Source organism: Cryptomeria japonica, chromosome 10 (genome assembly GCF_030272615.1).
Source record: "Cryptomeria japonica chromosome 10, Sugi_1.0, whole genome shotgun sequence".
NCBI lineage: Eukaryota > Viridiplantae > Streptophyta > Pinopsida > Cupressales > Cupressaceae > Cryptomeria > Cryptomeria japonica.
In genome coordinates, this window is record NC_081414.1 from 883,744,243 (window position 1) to 883,767,325 (window position 23,083).

The 23,083-nt window shown below is 35.0% G+C and overlaps 1 protein-coding gene across 1 annotated transcript; it reads left to right on the forward strand.

Annotated features, from left to right (window-relative positions):
- Positions 1 to 3,346: 3,346 nt before the first annotated feature.
- On the forward strand, positions 3,347 to 15,741 carry LOC131026726 (GTP-binding protein SAR1A). The gene is made up of 3 exons (XM_057956664.2): positions 3,347 to 3,827; positions 6,892 to 7,023; positions 14,961 to 15,741. Exons 1-3 carry the CDS (start codon positions 3,699 to 3,701, stop codon positions 15,279 to 15,281), a joined length of 582 nt encoding a protein of 193 aa, XP_057812647.1. The 5' UTR covers positions 3,347 to 3,698; the 3' UTR covers positions 15,282 to 15,741.
- The last annotated feature ends 7,342 nt before the right edge of the window (positions 15,742 to 23,083 follow it).

Here is a 23,083-nt window from a genome sequence, read left to right on the forward strand (position 1 = left end):
ATTGCCTAGGAGAGATGGGGTAGCTCAAGGTCTCAGATTATATGGAAAGGTATAGGGAGCTTGACATGGAGGTATGGAAATGGAAAGACCTAAACCTGACTTGAACTTATCGTGGCACCAAGAAGAAAGATTGTGGTATTTTTAGGGAAAGAATTATTTTCCTCTCAAACACTTTGGATTCAATTGTGTGGTTTGGTGCTAAAAATGGAAAGCATGTGGTTAATATTGAATACAAATTATTGGAAGAAGAGCATAGGGTGGAGGGATGACCTTTTCAACTGTGTTAGGGAAAGCATTGTTTACCCAAGGTCGAGGCATTCACTTGGTTGACTCAAAGAGGTAGAATCCTTATAAGGGAATGTCTTAATAAAATTGGATTCACAAGCCCTTTCAAATACATGTTGTGTAGAAATAGTGAAGAAATGATTGATCATCTTTTACTTCATTGTGATTTTGCAAGAGAATGTTGGTTATTTGTGACTAGGAAACTAAATTGGCATTTCCCTTTTTGTCTGCCATGTTCATAGAGTTGTTTCAAGGTTGGTGGCAGAATCAACCAAAAACCTTATTCTCTTACATTTGGTAGATTGTGCCATCTGTAGTAATTTGAGAACTTTGGAAGGAGATGAATCAGAGATTTTTGTAGGAAAAAAGGAAAACCTGGTAAGAATTTGTAATGGAATGGAAATTTTCATTTAAGAACTAGTAAGCGTAGTTGCTTCCAAACTCAACCCAAATAAGTTCCATTTCAGTTTGTCAGATAATATTATCTAGAGAAATTGGCTACTTATTAAATTTAGGCCTACTAATGAGCCTAATTGGGCTAATCTGATCCAAGAAAGGGATTTGGCAATGGAATGGATTGCCCCCGAAATGGGCTGGATCAAAATTAATTATGATGGAGTCTCCAAAGGTTACCTAGGCTAGTCGGGTGCAGGATGTGTGGTTAGGGATTGGAAGAGAAGTGTGTGGGCATGGGGTATGCAAAAAGCTTGGGCTGGGTTCGAACAATGTAGCAGAGGCCAAAGATGCTCTATTAGCTGTGAAATTGGCAAAAACATTATTTGTCCAAACACTCCACTTAGAAGAAGATTCTCAAATAATCACTAACGCCTTGATTAAAGGTGAAGTCAAGAATTGGTTTCTTGACAAGATAGTAAAAACCACCAAAAGTTGCCTATTAATGTTCTTTTTTAAAAAAAATTTCCCTTGTCAAAAGAGAGGGAAATGAGTTGATGGACAAGTATTCCAAGTTGGTAGTGGAGTTAATACAGGGTCATGATGAATACATCTGGGAGGATCTATGAGGAGATAACACAATGTAGGTGGCAATTGGGGAGGATGTTACGAGAGAATAACAATGGAGCTTTGCATTTAATCAACAATAAATGATGTTATTTGGGTGTGTGTGAAGTGATGTTTATATTTTTCTTTCCCATGAAGGAAAATATCATTCTTTTTGTTGCATAACACATTGAATTGTGCTACTTTTCAAAGAAGTCAATGAGATGTTATTCAGGATGCAGGCAAATTTCTCACTATAGACTCTCACACCGATGGTCGCCTTTTGGGCTAAAATCAATGATGGCTTAGGAATGCCTTCAAATTTAAAGAGCTAGAGTTCTTTCACTGGGTGATGGTGGTGCTTGGTGAGGAGTTCCTGAAGCCGGAGTACTTTTATAAGATGAAAATTGATATTGTGTCCTTATTTCTTACTTGGTGTCTTGAGTTGGAATTTGTGGAGGATGACACTAGATTATGAACTAGCGTGTCTGGGAAGAATGGTGCTTGGTACTTGCTTCCATTACGACCATTGCACGTCTTAGAGTTGGCATTCATGCTCTAGGTGGAAGCTGGTTGGATGTGGGCCAATATCTTCATCCATTGTGACCCTTTTTCATCTAGGGTGCATCAGACAACAAGGGAATCAAGATTGTGGTTGCCCATATTAGTATGGAGAGAATCAAGGACCTCATCAAAATGCGAGAGGCAAGGGCTCATTGCAGTGTGGGGGTCTCAAACTAGGTTGAAAGGAAGCAAGAGGACATTTGTTGTTTCATCCCGTTGGCTAGGGCATCCCTGAGGTTTGAAGAATGTCAAAAGGAGGAGGGATGAGGTGGACTCTAGTGCACAATAAGGCAAGGGTAAGGGAGTTGTCGTGAGGGTGGATGGCTCCAGCCGCAACTTGAGTGATTGGTGGGTGTGTGACTGTACCAAGTTGCTTGGGATGTTGTTGTCCCCATTTTCTTTAACTGAAGATAATTTCTTGTTCGTTTTGATCTTTTTTGGTTTTGATTTGGACAGTGTATAAACACTGTAGATTTTGTATGTATATGACCTTAGTGTAGGGGTTTATTGGCAGTTTGTGCCACAGGTTTGCTTTAATTTTTTGTACATTGCTTTGGGGACTATTCATTGTTGAATCTAACACTAAAAGGTGTCTTGGGGGTTTGATTGTTTATTCGGTCAAAGAGTGGCCTGATCTCAAAATTTTGTATCTTTTATATCTATTATTTATAAACTTATAAGTATTTATCGATGGAAAAAATTGAATATGTAAATGACCCAAAATAAATAAAAATATAAATCACGAGCTTGACTTTACATAAACATTTACTATTTATTAATATATAAATTATATTAAAATATTACATTAAAAATACAAAACTAAATAGTTTTTTTACATAAATAAATAAATCTCACAATTATACTAAAATAGATAAAATAATTTATTTCATATACTATTATCATTTGTAAATATTTTCACAATCCTTCCACCTCCACCTTTTTTTGTTTTGTTTCTTGGAGAGTTTTCATATGAAGTCCAAATTCATTTAGCTACTAGATATTGGAGTAGGAAGCATATATTGAACCTGTTTGACTAAAAGACAAGGATTAAGGGATCTTCATTTCATCAAAATCATTCAGGACACAATCATAACCTCATCCCTTATGATATCAGAAGCCTCATTTCTTATAAGATGAACTCATTCAAATCCTTTAAGAAAACCAAAAGCTCATTGACCCCGACCTTCACATTTAACTTAAATACAAACCATAAAAGAAAGAAAGACTTTGGTAGATGGCACTTAATTTTAACACCAAACATTTGACTAAACCGAGCACATCGACCCTTCAACCCTTATTTTGTCCTTAACCACGTTGTGGTCAATACCAAGCCGTCGTCACAGACCAAATACAGTTTACAGCCACAGCCGGTCACCTTGCTTTCCTTCACACGAAATGAACACAATAAAACCGGTAACCGGTGATAGACAGTCGTAGACCAGCACCTAGACAGCTGTTCAGCCTTTATAGGAGGGTAAAACTCTCTGCTCTTTGGTGTTATACACGTCGTCTTCTTTTTGTCCTTTTTCAAAGTTTTATATATTTATTTACATCAATCTGAAGACCATTTTTCATTAAGAGAGACGAAAATTTTTCATGATTTGCAGATCGGCTCTGAGTAGTTCGTTTGGGCAGTCGCGCTATTTATTTTGAGTTTTTTCCCTTAGTTATGGGCTTGGATTTGGTTTTGTTGCGGATGGTTTAGAACAAATCTGCATCTGGGTTTTGTTCCGCAGGGTGAAATATCAAGTGGGTCGTTGCCGTAAATATTGATTTCGATAGGATTTCCCATCTGGGTGTTCTTGAGAATTTCGAGGTTTAGGGTTAGAAAAATTTAATATATTCAGATAATGTTTCTGTTCGATTGGTTTTATGGCATTTTGGCTTCCCTAGGCCTCTGGCAGAAGGAGGCAAAGATTTTATTTCTGGGACTGGACAATGCTGGAAAGACTACGTTGTTGCACATGCTGAAAGATGAGGTGAGTCATATGTGATTTTTAATCTTTTCATAGTGTCTGATAACGCTGAGGAAAATTTTAAATATAATTCTGATTACTACATAAATCTGGAGCAGGTAAAATGATCGGAGTTTAGGTAATTCTTAACTTGTTATTTTTTTATCTATTGTTCAATAGGATCTTAGAATTCTACCCTTCAGTTCGACTTTCGACACATAGTCAACGAAAACCAGATAGGAGATCTTGTTTTGAGTTTTTGGATCATGCTCATACGCTTCTTCAGAATAAATTGAGCTGGGTCTTATGATGTCTGTGCTGAATAATTTCCAGTTAGAATAAAAATCCTATTCCTCAATTCAGTAGCCCTGGGCATCTAGATTTTCCATTGTAATTACAAGGGCCTAGAATAGTGGGTCGGATCTTGGGTCTATAGTTTTGTACGGAGCCTTTGGCAGGTTATTATTTATTAAGATTCAATCCACAACTTCAATGACCCAAGCCCTTAAGTATTCTCATTGCTAAGGCAATGTGACCAATGAATTAATAGGTTCTTACTGTGGTTGGACAAGGAACGTATATGGTCGTGTGAAGGAGGACCATAGTTGGCGAAGCTCTTCTAGTCCTGGTCAAAGTGACTTTTGAAAACACAAAATAACATAAAAGAAACTGAAAAGTGACAAACTGCCATTGATTCTTCATTTTAAAGTTCGTAATATCTAGTTTCTTTGTTTGAAAGTTCGTAATAACTACACTTATTTTTTGTGACAGTGACAAGAGAAAACTCAGAATTGTTTTATTTGTTCTCTTGGGCCAATTTATGACACTTTTGAATTGAGCTTATCCTGAGTTGATTTTTTGAGTTTTGCGTAGATTTTTTCAATTCTTTTTGTTCAGGCGGAGTCAGAGCGCAGTGTGGCTGCCAAATCTATAAGCTGGACAGAGTCTCAATGTTGAGGGGAGGAGCATGCATACAACACTAGACCTTAGATTATGACGTTGGTCATTTTATTTGTGGAGTTGCATTTTTGTATAAAATTTTGCCTGTCCTATGTGAGGCTGGTTTGTTTAGTTTCAGGTTGCCTTGTGGTCCGTTTGGTCAAACCTTGCTGGCTGAACCACTCCGTGTCAGATCACGAATACCGTTTGAGTGGTGCAAACGCAGCAATGCCATTGGATATTCCAAAGTATGAAGCAATCTTACTGACTGCTTCTTAGAATCAAATTTAGGTTACAAATAACACAGACAAATTTGAAACAGGATGATTCTTAAGCGTAATGGAATTTTGCCACATGTTCCAACTGCATATCGAATTAGATTCCAATACTGTATCTGAGAACGTGCATCCGGCTTATGTATTCTAGGTTACATTGACAATGCGCATATATGATTATCAGTTGTAGTTATCAGCAAACTTTCTCATTTTTGTGTATTTTGGCCCTTGGGGCCGTTTGGAAAATTTAAACTGATATGGGGTGAAATTATTTCTCACCTTGTTGTGGAAGTTCGTTGTCAAAATAAAGGTACAGGAATTTTAGATTGCTTAAGCCAGGAAAACTTGATGATATTGACTTGCTATTTAAATAAAATTTATGATGTTGGAAACAGTAGAAGAAAGGGCAAGGAAGAGTAAGGTAAGCTAAGACTGGAGAGTTTAAAAAAATATCACAATCCAACTCATCCGTCCACTACATAATACATCCGGATATTATGTTAGGCATGCCTACTCCTTCAATGAATGACAGTACATTAGATATATTTTGTTAGGTCTAGTATGAAAGTGCTATTTCTGTGTAGAGCCCTCTAATACCATGTGGACATCATAAGGCTCCAATTTCTCAATCATTAATCTGGGCCATTTAGCTTTTCTTTTGTTGAGACTTGGGACAATATGGCATTGATTAGTGGATTCATGCTCTTCGCTATAGTTATGCATTTTGTTACCATAAGTAGAATGAAAGACATTGTATTGATTGTTTGTTTGTGTTAGTTGTGGGTTTGCACTCCTATATAGTACCATATTTCGTTGTCTCTGAGTGAGTTGGAGGAAGTTGGTAGTGTATCTCAGACACTTCTACAATTAGTCATGTAGAAGTATTTTCATGTTCTTGTTGGTTGGTGTAAGTTTGCTACCTTTTTTAGCCACCTTGTTCTAATTACAGATTTAGTTTGGCACTTGTTACTTCATTTCGTGCTAAATATTGTAAGCTTATTATCAGAGACTTTTCATTTTATGGTGTGGTGTTTTGGGTATTTTTAAATTCCTGAATTACATGGTGATACATTGTGTATAATGTTTTAGCTGGTAATCCGTAGTAGTCTTTAAAATATTTATAGTTTATTAAAACCCCATATTTTTATGTCTGCTTTTTTCTAAACAATCGTCAAAGTAGTTTTGTTTGACAAGACTTTTTCTTAATGGATAATAACTTTGGTGATATAGTATATGATATATCATGCAGGCTATATTCATGATTTTGGGAATATATAATTAGAAACTTCTTTTAGACCTTGACTGTTAGGAGTGCCGATGAGTAAAACAGAGTTGGTCATTTCATCAGCGATTGCAGTGGCTTCAGGCAACTCTGTTGGCCCCTGACCTTGCCTTTTGGGTCAATGCACGGACTATATAATTTTTTTGGAGCAGAAATGGCATACATCCTTGTAGAGCTTCAAGTTTAATCCTTTAACATGGGTGGAAACAACTGGGTTTTTTGGATTCTGGTTCTTCCATCAAGAAATTAAACTATTGTAAATGTTCAATTCTGGATATCTACAGAGAGTTTCTGGAACTTGCACACCTAATGTTGGATTCACATGGTATTAAGTAATTTTTCGGTTAGGCACGCCTTGTTATGGCTTCCTAAAATATCATGCAACATTTTGACCTTGGGCTCAATTATATGTGGTATGATATTATATAACTTGATTCCCAATAACATTCCTATAATGCCCTTTGGTTTAACTTTATTTTGATCTTGCTATACACATCTTAGCTGCTTATGCATTTAAATGTTATGTGAAAATATTTTAGAATGTAATATTGTTCTCTGCACTTTAATTACTTTTTTTTTTCTTATGTGACAGAGATTGGTCCAACATCAGCCTACTCAGTATCCTACATCTGAGGAATTGAGTATTGGTAAGATCAAGTTTAAGGCTTTTGATCTTGGTGGTCATCAAATCGCACGGAGAGTCTGGAAAGACTATTATGCAAAGGTAATAGGTAGTTTACAATGTAATTGAGTATGCATTCGCATCCTAAGAGCTTTGTTCATCTTGCAAAATTAAGTGTGCTTTTGTTCATTTATTTATTACAAAATAATTTAATAGATTTGATTGCGATGTTCATGTGTCTAAATGGGAAGTTATTTTATTATATAACTTGATTTTCCTTGTGAAATATCTGAGATTTTCTCTTTATTTTAAATTTGTTTTCTCTAACTGTTACCTGTGTGCTTCTTCTGTCAACGGGTTTTCTGTTCTATACTTCTGGTATGCAAATGGTGAGAATGTTTTGTGTCTATATCAATGTTTTGTCATTTGCATTCTTGGTTATAAATATAACTTCTTTGCACTGTTGTATTCTCCATTGCTGTGGAAATTTGTCAGAGCTAATCATTTCACGACCCACTAGATTTACATTTCTTTTTTTCAATGTTGTATTTGTAAATGAATGGTGTCATCCTTTCCTTTTTCTCATTTTTGATCAAACTTTTAGATACTCAATCTCTAGCAATATGTCATGCACATGACCTGTGCAACATCTTAAAGTAAGAGTGGTCTTGGTTTATGTTCTTTGCACTGTTACAGAGATGGTTTATTACTTCTGATTTTTGTTCCTTTGGCAACTATTCCTACAGTCAATGCATAGACTCCACCTTGTCATTGTTACAAATCTGGCAATTACGCAGAGGTTGATGCATATGCATTTGGCTTGGCATGTCAGCACAATATTATGCCATTTTAGGAGTTGTGAGACCCTGCACTCAATCTTTGTTAGTGTTCTGTGCAACAACCTCTTTAGTTTGGATACAAACTTACAAACAAACTACATAAGAATTGTAGGAAACTGGTAAATACATAAGAACGCATTAGTTTGAATCTCTACTATTCTTGATGTGTGAGCAAGTTCAGCTAGCAACTACTTTTGTGATTATCCATGTCTAATCTAAATATTTTAGGTTTTTCTTTTTATCATGCAGTTCCTGTCTCCTTTCTGGTTTTTGGGCCTGTCCACAACATTTCTGGTGCTACTGAGTAACTTTCAGACAGCCTAAAACTATCTAGAGACAGAAATGTATCTTAGTAAGGTTTTCATGATACTCTGTTTCAAGCATCTTTAAGCCATAACAAGCAGAGCCTGAAGGGTCAAACCTCAAGGAAAATCTAAAATAAGTTAATTTCAAGTTATCAACGTTTATTTCATGTGAATGGTTCAGCATCCCATGCTTACTGAATATTCTTATATTATTTTTAATAATCAGGATGACTGCAAAAATTATATATATAATGAAAAATTAAAACATAAAAATGGGTAACGAGTTCATCAGTAGTACAAGCTATATGAAATCATCATCATATGGACCAAGTAAGCACAAATAGAGCCTACAGACTGATATTTACAACCAAGCAAGCCCATCAAACTAATAAATCACTAATTAATAATTATTAAATAATGTTAACAATAATTCCATATTTATAGTTAAGGGCATTTGAGAGCTTTATATTAATGACAGCCCTTGACTTGAAATGAGACAAGACCTCAATGAGAGCAGCCCTTGACTTGAAATGAGAATTCTTATATTATTTTTAATAATCAGGATGACTGCAAAAATTATATATATAATGAAAAATAAAAACATAAAAATTGGTAGCGAGTTCATCAGTAGTACAAGCTATATGAAATCATCATCATATGGACCAAGTAAGCACAAATAGAGCCTACAGACTGATATTTACAACCAAGCAAGCCCATCAAACTAATAAATCACTAATTATTAATTATTAAATAATGTTAACAATAATTCCATATTTATAGTTAAGGGCATTTGAGAGCTTTATATTAATGACAGCCCTTGACTTGAAATGAGACAAGACCTCAATGAGAGCAGCCCTTGACTTGAAATGAGAATTCTTATATTATTTTTAATAATCAGGATGACTGCAAAAATTATATATATAATGAAAAATAAAAACATAAAAATTGGTAGCGAGTTCATCAGTAGTACAAGCTATATGAAATCATCATCATATGGACCAAGTAAGCACAAATAGAGCCTACAGACTGATATTTACAACCAAGCAAGCCCATCAAACTAATAAATCACTAATTAATAATTATTAAATAATGTTAACAATAATTCCATATTTATAGTTAAGGGCATTTGAGAGCTTTATATTAATGACAGCCCTTGACTTGAAATGAGACAAGACCTCAATGAGAGCAGCCCTTGACTTGAAATGAGACAAGACCACAAAGAGACCAAATTCACAGAATTAGAGATGACATGCTCAAGTAGCCAAAATGGAATTGGGCATGGGTATGGGTATGTGGGTACAGTATGCCAGCATGGTCGATTTCTTGGAGAGAAAGGTTGGGGTGCAGAATGGGCCGGTGGTTATGTTCTGGGAACTGTACATGAAACATATAAATTTTAGAAATCATAAATATGTACATATTTGCAATCCAAAAGCATGAATTAAGTTCAGAGTACCCAATAACATGCACATGCTAAATAAATTTACCATAGATTTACAAATTTGAAATACAATACATTAATTCAATATCTATTACAATACAATACTTGAATGTCACGATAGATATTCATTGTTCAATAGTAAAATGATACGATTATTTGTTTATATCCAAATGAAATATTTTAATATATTAGTGGAATACTTCTGAGTCATATTTTTAATTTTAATGAAATACTTGATTTACAGTTTTAGGTTACTGATTTGGCAGAACAGGCAGTTTTCTAGGTTTTAGATGATGACATTCTTGTGTGCTATCGAATAAATATCCTATATTTATTTGAGTCAGAGGAAATTTTCAACAATTTTTCAATGCAGGCTAATTTGACTTATTTGTCTGGGTTGTGGACCTTTGGTTGAGTAAAGTCAAACTGAGCAGCATAAAATGATAAATGCTATTTGAGACTGCTTGTTGAGGCTAGTGCGAGCAGCTAGAGGGTGGAAATTTATTGCTTACTCAACTGAACAGCAGAGGGTGGGTTTTGTTTGGAAGTGTTAGCAGCAAAGGGGTGGTGTTTGTTTTTTGTTTGCTCTTCACTGCTATTCCTCTAGCATTCATGGCTCTTTTCTTGTTGTCATGGCTTGTTGAACTCATGAAATGAGTAGAATGATATCGTTTAGGGTTTTCTAGTGGTCAATAAGTCAAGAAAACTTGTCCAACTCTTTGCCTGCTGCTGGAATTGAGATGGAAACACCTTCCAATTGCCTAATCTGATCTGGAATTGCCCAGGTTTGTTCCTTGCTGAATCCAGACTATTCTGATGCAAAGATATTGAATGCAGTTCAAATTGGATTCTGATTTTGGGATGGATCAAACTAGGGAACGTCTTGTTTTTCTGCTGATTTGGTAACTTAGTCAAATACCACAATCCACAAAGCGCTGCATTGAAATGATAATTGTTTTGTGTACAATGTAAGAAGCCTTTCTTCCCTGTGCCTGTACCAGGAAATGTGACTTCAATGCCCATTATATCCGTTGGTGATCTGTATTAATCAGTGTATATGCGATGTATGTGGCTTCTATCCAATCGGTCAATGGTGGCATTGCCCATTCTGAGCACACTGCATTAATAGTGCCAAGCAAGAGAATAAAGACTTCTAGATGCCATTAAAGTTTTTGGATGAAAGGATATTTGTCTCCTGGACATCAAATTTCATCGTGTATGATTGTGTTGCAAATGATACCTCTTGTTAACTTTCTGTGTGGACAAACACCCTGGCCACATATCGATTTGACTATATATAAAACAAATTTTTTCTTTTCACTCTTTTACTGTATGACTTTGTACCAATGGTACCAGCTCAGCGGCCGGAAGCCCCACGTTTGAGTCCAGCAGTTTGAACTGGGTTTGGATTTGGGCTCAGTACGTCTATGGGTCGTCCAGGGCACCAAAAAACGACCATGGGTTCATCTTGAATGAGGTCGGACAAACCTGGAACGAGTTGGACAAACCTGGAACGAGTTGGACAAACCTGGAACGAATTTTGAAACATTTTTCTCAAGACTACAATGGACCTGGGGGATTTTTTAACTTTTTTTGTTATGTTTTGTTGAGTGTGGGGACTTTGTCAATGGTTCTGCTTGCTGCTCAATCCAAACGGGCTGGTTTGGAGTATGTCCACGAACGTCAGGGACTGTCTCACCACTTATTGGTACCCAATCCGGCCCTTTTATTTTTGAACTGTAATGTTTTCTATTTAATACAATCATATCTAAATTGTAATATTTTATATTTAAATATGATGTCTAATAGTAATATTAATATATAGTATTATTTAATATGATATGATGATAAGATTTATATTATTGATATTTAATCTTTATATATTATATTATTAATTTATATATCTCTATATTATAATGTTTAACCATGGCAAGTAAAATTGTGATTATTAATAATTTTAATAAAACAATTTAAGACAAGCTTAATTAGAATAGGAATGTTTAAGTACTATGAATACATATTATATTTATATATTATTTCTATATTTCAATCAAATATATATATATATATATATATATATATATAATATTCGATATAATTATTATTTCACTATAGGAAGTAGGTATAAACTGTGAATTGCACAGACAAAGTAAAAAAATTACAAGAAAGTGGGGATAAAAAGTATGCAGTACATAACAAATTGTGTAGATATATCATATATGTGCATGGCAACAAAAGCTCCAGCCAAGAAAAGGAGAGGAAATTACTAGTCCTAGGAAGAATGTTGTTCGAGTCAATCTGACCTCAATTGGGCAGCACCTCAAAAACTGGCCACATTGAAATGTGGTGGAAATAGCAGCTCAAAAACCTGGCCATACTGAAAAGTGGTGGAAATATGATAGACATGTAACTCACTGGGGGATTGACGTCCTAGTTCTTTTCATTCAACTCGCGTGTTATTTAAGTGTTGGTGCCTGAGATAGACATGAATGTGATAGTCACTGCATTTTTTAATCATTCGAAAGAAAGTTTTATGCATATCTTACATTGTAAGACGTCCTAGTTCTTTTCATTCAACTTGCATGTTATTTAAGTGTTGGTGTCTGAGACAGATATGAATGTGATTGTCACTGCAATTTTAATCATTCAAAAGAAAGTTGTATGCATTTTTTTAATTTTTTTATCGGTTAATAGTACTATTTTTATTAATAAAAAGCAACATTACATCTCCATCATATCATAGTTCGTAATCGAAAAATCTCTGCCACCAAAACCCCAAAAAGAGATAAAAGTGAGCACATGGCCGAGATACCAACCACCCCCTGAACATCTACAAGAAAAGGTGTCTTTACAGAGTTTGCATTTCAATACAAAATAAGAGAGCATCCATGAAATAAATTTAATAAAAAAACCACTACTAATCAACTTGCGGTTATGAGTTCATTGCCTTTTCCATCATCATCCCAGTTGCCATCCTGCAGTTCCTTGGGCTCATACAGGTCATCATTGTCCTCCGGAGGGAAGCCAATCAACAGGGTGCATTTTGTCTGCCTCTTCTTTGAGCCCCTTGGTCGACCTTGCTTCCGTTTGGAAGAGGAAGCATTGCCTGCGTCTATGAACTTCTGATCCCTGGAACCTTATTCCTCCAGTTCACGTCTGATCTCCTGCCTTTCCCATGCCTTTAGGTATTCTTTTATCCCATGCATACCCACTTGAGCCGATACACAACACACCTCCTTATTGCAATTCGCACTCCAGAGTAGATAAGGGCATAGGGGAGGGCGAAATTCGCTCACGTGGAGCCAAAGCACCATCCCGGCAAATGAAGCCCATCCTATCTCCTGACATCTTCATGAAACTCTGAAATTCTGTGCGCCATTCGTCTCTAACACAACTCATATCAATCCACCGAACCTTTTCCTTGCTCTCCAATTCAAAACACCAACATAAACATTGATGCTATATCAGCATTCGTGCGATACTTATACTGTGCTCGTAGGTATTCATCGCCCAGAACTATCTTCACCTGGGTGAGAAATTCCATCTCCTCAAACCTGAACACATTACATAGCCTCTCGTCAGAAATTTGGCCCCAAAAGGCCACCATCGGTCTGGAAGCTTGCAGCGAAAAGTTGATCTATGGGTGTCATGAAGCTCCAAATGTAGCCTGAGTTGACATGCTCCTCAATTTCTAGACTCACCATTCACTCCCTCTGCCTCGGGTCACCTTGAGCTTTAAGCTTGTAGTGCAAGCTATAAGGCAAGTCTCAAAGAGACAGCTCGCCTTAAATCATAAATGAGCCTCACCATACAGAAACGGCAACATGTGCAGTTAATAGCCCAACCATTAATTCACATGCACAAAGTACAATGCATTAGCAAGGTGCTGCCACCTTCTCCACTCTACGCAACATTCCACCTTCCTCCACATGCTTGCCCAAGATACGGGGAATGATTTCTTAGAAGTGTGCGACCAATGAGCTGTGTCGCCGTACACAGTCTGACATGCATTTACAGCCCAAGTTTGTCCCTTTTCACCTTATTACACCTCTCAAAGTATCGGGTAAATAGTACACCAATTCTGACTTCTCCTACTTGTAAATTGAAGGCCTGATTGGCACACAGCTTCCTTATTTCCATCTCTGAGAACATGGGAGATTTTGAAGCTTTGAAAAGACGTTAGGAGCTCTTTAATGTCTTGAATTTCTCTATCTTCCAGTTTGTGCTTCATCCCTGATAATGGCATGGGTAATGATTTGAGAGTCCCCTTCCAGATGAATTTTCGCTACACCAATCCTCTTCCAATTGGACTGCCATCGAAGCTGCTTTTGCTTCAACTTCATTGTTTGTTCCCGGGGGTAAACGTTGTTTGCCTCTAGCAATGACTGCACTGTTACAGTCCTTAGCCACACAACCCGCACTAGAGGGGTCTGGGTTTCCTCGAGCTGCGCCCTCAAAGTTGAGTTTGATCCAACCAGGATCTGGAGGACGCCAAGTAGATATATTTCCCTGAGAATTGCTAGGATTAACCCAAAAAAACCCATTAACGGGTCAAATTTTATGCATTTCTTACATTGTAAGTGTTTTTTGTAATGATCTCAGTGTTCCACGTGGACGTTTCCCCCCTAAAAAAACTCGCATCCCCTGTAGGGGGACATTTTCGAGACTAGGTATTTAGGGGAAACATCCTCCCACAGCACCACCTCCGCTACCTTTGGCGGGGACGGCACTGAGTTGCTTGCTATATGCCACATACCATTATATACTGATTGCAATTCGTGAAAACTAGTTGGCCTTTCATGAGGCGCTCGCAGAGATGTTATATTACAGATTTTGCCTTGAAGATTTCAATTCACCTCTATTTTTATATCAGCAACTGGCCACCTCCTCTCTACCTCTGTCCTCCCACCATCCCCTCACTGTCCTCAAATTTAGGCCCTTGGTCTCCTATCCCCGCACACCCCCGTCCCCCAGTCAGGAAACTCTGCAGAACACTGGTATGATTTTGATTTTGCTGCTTTTTTGTACACATTTCTTACATTGTAAAGGTTTTCTGGACTGTTCTTTTGTAGCGCTGCCTTTTTTAAACCTACCCTTGCTACAATCATGTGAGATTATGATTATATGCATACCCCACTTTCTAGTCAATTAGACGGTACTATTTAAAGAGGAATAGAGATTGACTGTCTGACAAGGTCTTTGGTAGACTTATTATTATCCGGAATGATTTTATGGGTATATAAATCTTATTATCAATTGCTAGTGTTCCAGAATTTCTTCTTTGATTCACTTTCTTTTGTATCTGAAGGTGTGCTATTGAATTTATTATTGTTCTAGAAGATTTAACAGGTTTAGCTATGTTATCATTTATTGACCTGTAAAGGTTTCATTATGGGGAACTGTAGTAGAAATAACTAAATGGCATCATTCTTGATGGTATGTATTTACTTGCAGGTTGATGCTGTTGTTTACTTGGTTGATGCGGCTGATAAAGAAAGGTTTGCCGAATCCAAAAAGGAGCTTGATGCTCTACTTTCAGACGATTCATTAACAACTGTGCCTTTCTTGATATTGGGAAATAAGATTGACATACCATATGCAGCATCAGAGGAAGAACTACGCTACTATCTTGGGTTAGCAAATTACACAACTGGTAAAGGTAAGGTAAACTTGGCGGACTCTAATGTTCGTCCTATTGAAGTCTTCATGTGCAGCATTGTTAGAAAAATGGGCTATGGTGAAGGTTTTAAGTGGGTATCTCAGTATATTAAGTAGGTTAATGACTGAGACAAGTGCTTTCTTGTATTTAGCCAATGGTACAACGTCTGAGATCGAGTTTTTCTTAAATTGGTTAGTTTTGGGCCGGTATTTGTTAATCAAGTTGAATAAATCAAGGCACAAAGGACTTTATGACAAAAAGAAAAAAAAAGCTGTTTGATATAGTACTTTTAGATCATGGTGCAGTTATCATTTGTCAGGCATGTTCCTGACAATATGAATTTTCTAGTATTCGATTGTTTGTTTCAAAAACCAGCAAGAAGAAGAAATAGCTCATTAATTTTCGGAAGAAGCTTTCATTGGTTCGGCGCAACAGTTTGTTTTTTGTCAATGTGATTAAACAATGGAAATTATGTCTGTCAATTGGGAAGTTTCTATTTTGGAGCTACAAAAAACTATAATAACTTTTGAAGAAGTTTTCCAGAAACTTGAATGTTTAAATTTTTTCGTTATGTTAGTTTTTGATTCCATGGTTTTCATTGGTGAGTGAATTTTGTTATATATGTCACAAGCAACTGAAATTCTCAAAAACTATTAAGAAATATCCCCTTTTGTCTAGTATGATAATGCTACCGACGGTTTGAAACTTATGCATAGTAACTTGTATGCTGTTCATGGACTACTTTTGGAGTTAAGAAGCTATTAGAAAAAAATCATCTTTTAGTTACTACTAATAAAATCCTTACTTTCTGTCTCCCAATATATTTAGAGTAAGAATTCAATAAATCTGGCCAAGGATGTAGTGTCTTCAGTTGATGTACAAAGCACGAGTTTGGCCAATGGTCAACGTGTCTATTCAACGTGTCTATTCATCTCCCTGTGTTATAGCTTTACTGCTTCGATATTGGTATATGAAGACAATTTTTGGGAAATTGTTTATATAATACACTCGTAGAATAGGATTATTGTAATTCCTCTCTGCTTATTGTAATATATAAAAGGAACTTGAAAATAATAATATGTCTAACATCTGAGTCAATGCTTTTTTCAGGCAGATAACTTACCAATAGCATTCATAGTATCTAATCTCATTCATATGTTTAATTCATGTAAGATTTTGGGAAGCGCGACATTGAGACTGATTTAAAAAAATCATGTAAAATTATGGAAAGCATGATTTTAGGGTGTTCAACTATTGGGTTCTCTACCCTATACTTATAAGAAAACATTACTTAAAGTGGCAACAAAGGAGAAAACTGTCTGATTTAAACAACAGAGGAGTTTTCTCCGATTTAAACAACAGAGGAAAGTATTACTATGTAAAGCTGCTGTAAATAATTGGGAGTGATTTGAAATATTTATGTAAGATTTTGATAAGTATGAAATTATGGTGCTCAATTATGGGGTCTTCTCTCTTACACCTGCAAGAAAATGTTACTTAAAGTGGTAACAAAAGAGAGCATTTGGATCTAAACAAATAGGAAAGCATTATTACGTAAAGACAGTCAAATTTCGAAGTCAACCAAAAAAAAAATAATAACAAACAAAGCATTTTAAAAAAAATATATAAATAATATAATCATAAATAAAATAAAGTAAGTTTTAAGTAAATTAAAAAAAATTGGATTATGCATCACAGGGTTTGAAAAGATGCTTAACAACCATCTTGGGCACATACTAACAATCCTAGAAAATAATAAATAACAAGTGTTTTTTTTTAAAATAGTAAGTTTTAATTAAATTAAAAAATGATAATTTGAATTGCCCAAGGGTTGGAAAAGGGTATGATATAATAGGCTTTTGAGAGGTAATGAAAAATACGTGAAATGAAATGTTTAACAAATGTCTTGGGCATATGCAAACATCGTGGGCACATACCAACAATCCTTCTTAGAAAAGGGAGATAAAATCAATTATTATTATTATTATTTTGTTGTAGTTGTAAGAATCATTTGATGGTTGATCTTTTTCTCACAATTTTTTTTTTTCATTGTTGTTCATTTTTGTTGATGTACAATTAATAAGAATAAGCTAGGATTGGAACCTTGGACTTCTACGTTTGTTGTTGGATTGTTGGATTGCTCTGCCAATTAAACTATAACCCATAACCCTTTCTATGGCCTACCCATAGTTGGTTTGGTTGTGGTTTATTTCCAACACTGTAAGGGCAGAGGTTCCTAGATTGACTCTAATAGCACATGCTGATCTATATAACCCATAACCCTTTCTATGGCCTACCCATAGTTGGTTTGGTTGTGGTTTATTTCCAACACTGTAAGGGCTCGAGGTTCCTAGATTGACTCTAATAGCACATGCTGATCTATTGTTCATTTGGACCATGTAAGGCTTAAACATAGAACCTTCCATTGATCTATTGTTCATATGGAGAATCTAAAACTCAAACATGGAACTTTTTATTGATCTATTGTTAATCTAGACCATCTAAGGTTCAAACATAGAACCTTCCATCTATTATAAGAGTACTCAACCAACTAAGCTATTGACCCCTCTATAGCCAACACATCATTTTTTTGAATGTGACTTATTTTGAGTAACTTTGGTCTATTGATCTTGAAAGATGCTTTCTTAACACTTACAAAGGAGTGGAGGGAGTTCTTGCGACAACATGAGAAGAGCCCTAGTCACATTTTTTCTTATTGACATTATCATTTGCTACCATGAGAGAAGTTTCACACCTTGGCTTGGGGTGAGGACTGGTAAGTTTTCTGTAGTTGTGGGATACTTGGTGCTTGATAGGCATTTGTTTGGTAGTTTAGGGGTTGACTGGTTGAAATAGGTGTAGAACAATTTTTTTTGGTCCAAATGCAATTTTTAATGCGGTTGGTAGTTCAGAATAGTGGTCTTACTTGGAATAACTTATGCAAGCGGGGATTCCATGGTCTTATGTATGTGTTGTTTTGTAGGAGTGAAGAGTGTATATCTCATCTTTTCTTTTATTGCTCTTTCTCTAGGACAATTTGGCACCTTTGGTGGGGAGTTTGGCCACAAGCTTGCTATCATGTCTCCTCTTTGGTTGAGTTTTGGGATTTTTGGGTAAGCTTCTAGTCAAGACTTCTTTTCTTCAAGTTGCTAGAATGGTGGTCCAAAATTTGTGGGGGAGAATTGTTCACACTCTTGATTAGATTGTCTCGACAAATTGTGATCTTGTTGGAGAGGTGGATCCTGGAGATGTTTGATATTTATCATCGACTCAATTTTCTTGTTCAGCGAGTTGATCCTTCTCTTGGAGCAAGCTACCGATAGGCTCAGAGGAACAGGGAAAGGCAACCTTTGCATGAGATTAATTGTTTGGGTTGATGGCACCTTCCTCCTTGTGGAGTTTTGAAGATAAATATTGGTGGCTCTTGCAGGGGGAACCTTGGTAACACTAGTATTGGTGGTGTAGGGCGTGATAGCTCTACCCTTGTCCAATTTATCTTTTTCATTTATAAGAGGCCTTTATACAAATAATTACATGGAGGCTCTCGCCATTTTGTATGTTATGGAGAGAGGTTGTGCTCTTGGCTGGAATAGGATTATTTGTGAATCTAATTCACAGGTGGTGGTGACTTTGTTGAATGAGCAACAATTTGTTGATGTTAATTGGCACTTAGCCCAAGTTGTTGGACAAATTTTATCATTGTCTTGTTCTTTGGAATTAGTTACTTTTACTCACATTCTTCGGGAGGAGAATGGAGTCTCGGACTGCCTAGCCAAATGGGCTTCTGATCTAAGGGATGGATGGCATATTGAGTATAAGAGATAATTAACTTTGAAATTGTTTCACATGTTGGAGTAGGTTGTTGTTGCAGACAGTGTTGTTTAATGTGTTGTTCTTTGCGAGGCTACCGACTCTTATTGCTTTGTAATTCTCTTTATGTTGAATAAATTTTTACACCTGTTATTTTTTAAAAATGAGAGGTTTCACATTCCCTTTCCATGCTTAATGAGGTCTCCAATTCTAATTTTTAAGTGTCGAACCTGATACATATTTCTATTCCAATTTATTATAATATAATAAATTGGAAGAGCGATTTGATTTAATAGTAAATTTAATATAATATAATATTAAATTTAATATTATATTAAGTTTTTGGATAGTTGAATCTGGTACTCGACCCCAAGTGAAGAGCGATTTAATTTAATGTAATAGTTTTTAAACTATATTATCAATCAACATTAAAAAGGAATATTCATGTCATCCAAAAAATTGTTCCTTCTAAAATATTTTCCATAGACAATCCCTTTTCTAAATCGATATCCACACAAATTTGTGCATATATAATATTGGAATGCTATGTAATTTCTTGAGCAATGTCCAAGAATTTGCCCAATGAATACTTGACAACAGTGAAGTAAGAAGTAACAAATTATCTTTGCAGCTCATTATCTTTCTTTTCTTGAATTCTCTTGCATCTTGATAATAGATCACAAAGTGTGATCCGAAACGTTAATGGTTAAAAAATTGCTTACATAATCTAATCCAGAAACTACAAACAATTTTCACATGGATTGTGGAAATCTAATAGCATTGAGTATCCACGGTTTGAGGTTTGTTCTAGTCTTTCTATCAACCGATAGAAAGCATTATATTTTCTAAAAGATAGATGAAGGAATGTAGAACTAAGAAAATGCTTTTTGATTTGTTGGTCACCTCAATGATCCTATGCAAGAATTTAACAACATTGAATCATAAGAAACCTCAAAATTAAAATAGTTGTTCTGTATGAGATCTTATTGGTGGAAATAGACACTTTCCCTTTGGAAGCATCCACAATGATTTGATTACTAAGTTATCTAAAGAAGACTCAAAATATGGAATTACATTGTTGGCCTAAGATGATTATTAAGAGTTAATTAGAAAGAAGAACACATGGATGAAACAAAATAACAAATGGTCAAGAAATGTGACATTAAGATGAAAGAATACCCAATTAATAATGAGGAAATAAAAAGGTTTGTGAGGGAAAAATTTAGAAGGGCAAAAAAAGATTTTTCCATAGGGGATCATGAATTAAAAACTTACATAAAAGCAATAAGAATGTTGATATGAAACAAGGGATGAAAGATACCTAAAAAGGAGGGAGGGAAAAGAATATGCCTATTATACAACACCAGAGTGGTAGAGATAGAATGACATTTCCTCATAAAGCACTCAGTGTATAATGACATTTGCATCAGCTATGAGGACATCTTGAAAACTGACACACTTCTTGATCAAAATTCTTCATCAAAAAACAGAACTCAGAAACAGACTACAAACTGCTTAAGACTATGATACCCTATTGCTGAAAGGTTTTGTACTTTTCTAATCCTTCGTATTCATTCAATGGAACCCAGATATCTCCTTTTCCAATTCATTCAACAAAAGACAAACTCCATACTGAGGAATCCCCGAACACAGTGAAAGATCTCAATTATTTCTCTCAGATCTTATCCCATAAGCTGTTAATTTTGTGGTCAAAACCCATTAAAGAATTTTGTTGTAAAGTTTTTTTCTCCAAAAGTCCACTTCTTTATTACAATCCAGAGCTACATAAGTAATTTGATTCGTCTCTTTTGCAACCATACCTCCACTGCATATTTGAGATTCGCAACCCTTTCTGTGGGAATCCATAGCTAAAGGGATAACATCCAAAAATCCAGATCATCTTGAAGAGCTTTATCGTTTCAATAATCATTCTCAATAAAAATATTCCCTTCTTTTGCATAAGACACCACTAAATGATTTGTGAGGAGGAAGCAGAGGATCCGCAGCAATAGGGCATAAGTTCGGATCTTCCAAGATCAAAGCCACAGTCATTTGCGGTCATATCAAGGGACGATTTCTGAAAAATCGTGAAATCAGGTCGTGATGTTTGGATAATTAACACCGCAAGATTCATTACACATTCCATGGAAATTAGGGCAAAACCGAAAATCTCTGCGACGCTCTGATTCCATTCTAATCCGCTGCTTCCAAGGAGTTTTCATTCGGTGAGAGATCCAAGCAGACAGCTATAGAAACCCTAGCAGAATTTTGGGAGCGGTTGGCAAATATTACATGGAAATTATATGTTTATCTAGCTATAATTTAATTAAGAAAATAAATAAATAATTCGGAGTAGTCAATAACTTCAAAACAAATAATATAAATAAAATAAAATAATGGTTTAGTAAAGATATTATTGGTGGGCAAGTGAAGTTGAATGGTTATGAATGAGTTCATTATGGGAAGACTTATTTAATGCAAGATGACATCATAAACAATAAGGTTGGGATTGTGTGTTTGGGGCTACAAAAGCCATAACTTTGGATACCTTTTTTAGATAAATGTTTTAATATATAAAATATTGTTTTCAGATATATATGTCATTTAAAGTTGAAATTGTTTTTAATATGATTTAAAGGTGGATTATTTGTTTATGGTATCTCTCTCCTTTTTAGACATATGCATTGAAAGTGTCTATGGTAACAACTAATACAATCTTGATATCAATAAGTTATGGTCCAAATGAATGAGTCTGATTCTTAAATATATCATTTTTAGTGTGGACATTCACACTTCAATTATGATTAGTAAGAGAGACATGGGCTTGATTCGAGAAATTTGAATTTAAAAGTTTTGGGGTTAGATCCACTTTTACAAAAGCCAAGTTAATTATGCATCAATTTATACACTAGGCCATTGCAACTAGATATAAAATTATATTTGGATTGTAGAGATGGGGGACAATGGAACATGCTAAAATTAGATTTGGATTGTGGAGATGGGGATGATGGAACATGCTAAGATAAGATTATTTGTTAATTTTTCATATAAAAATATATTAATTGTACATTAGTCAATACATAAAGCTAACCAATAAGACCAAAGCATGTGAACTATCTTGAGGATATTTGTTGGAGTAAATCAAGGGGAACACAAAAGTTAAATATTTAAGATAATGCCTGTAGAAAGTAATAAGGCTTTGATTGAATGGAAATATGAAAGGACTCTATCTAATGAGAAATGCGAAGTCTCATTAGAAGGGATCATGATCTAGTGGAAAATGTGTCAAAGGATTCTTATGTGGAAATTATTTTAATTATAGAAAAAGTGATAAGGGTGTTGATTATGTAAATATAATCAAGAAATGCTAGTGATGCATGTCCTTTTCAATTATTTGTATACAAAATATACAAAAAAAATTAGACATAAAGAGAAGAAATATATTATATAAAACTATAAATATTAAATAAATGATAATTATAATATTGTGTGAGAATCATATAGATATATCAAGTAACATCCATAAACATGTGAATACAAAATAAAAAACAATATGATGTCCCAACATTGTCTGCAATAATAAGAACACAAATAATAACTTTAATAATACATAGTGCTTTTAGATTTAACTATATATTTTTATATAAATACCTCAAATCATATTAATGATCCATCAATATAATAAAGTAATAATTTATAATACAAACATAATCCTTTAAAAAAAAAATTTAAAATATTATAATATTACTATATAAACTAATAAATAAAATCATAATAATAAATAAATATTAAACAATATCATAAAAAATAATTAACAAAATATTGCTCACACCTAATCTTTATCTATATACCATAAATTAATCTATGTTGCAAAGTAGAGATATATAAAGAAAAAATGACCATATTTTTACTTTTAACCCGCCCCGTGAATTCTGCAGAATTACTTTTTAGTCCTAAATAGTTCTATCATTCATTAGCCTATCGCAGATGGTGGAGTTCTGATAATTAGTGATAATTAGTGAATGTGGCAACAACCTACTTCCACGTGGCAATTATTCTGTGGATTATTTTTCATTAATTAAAGTTGAAAATGACTTTACACGCAAAT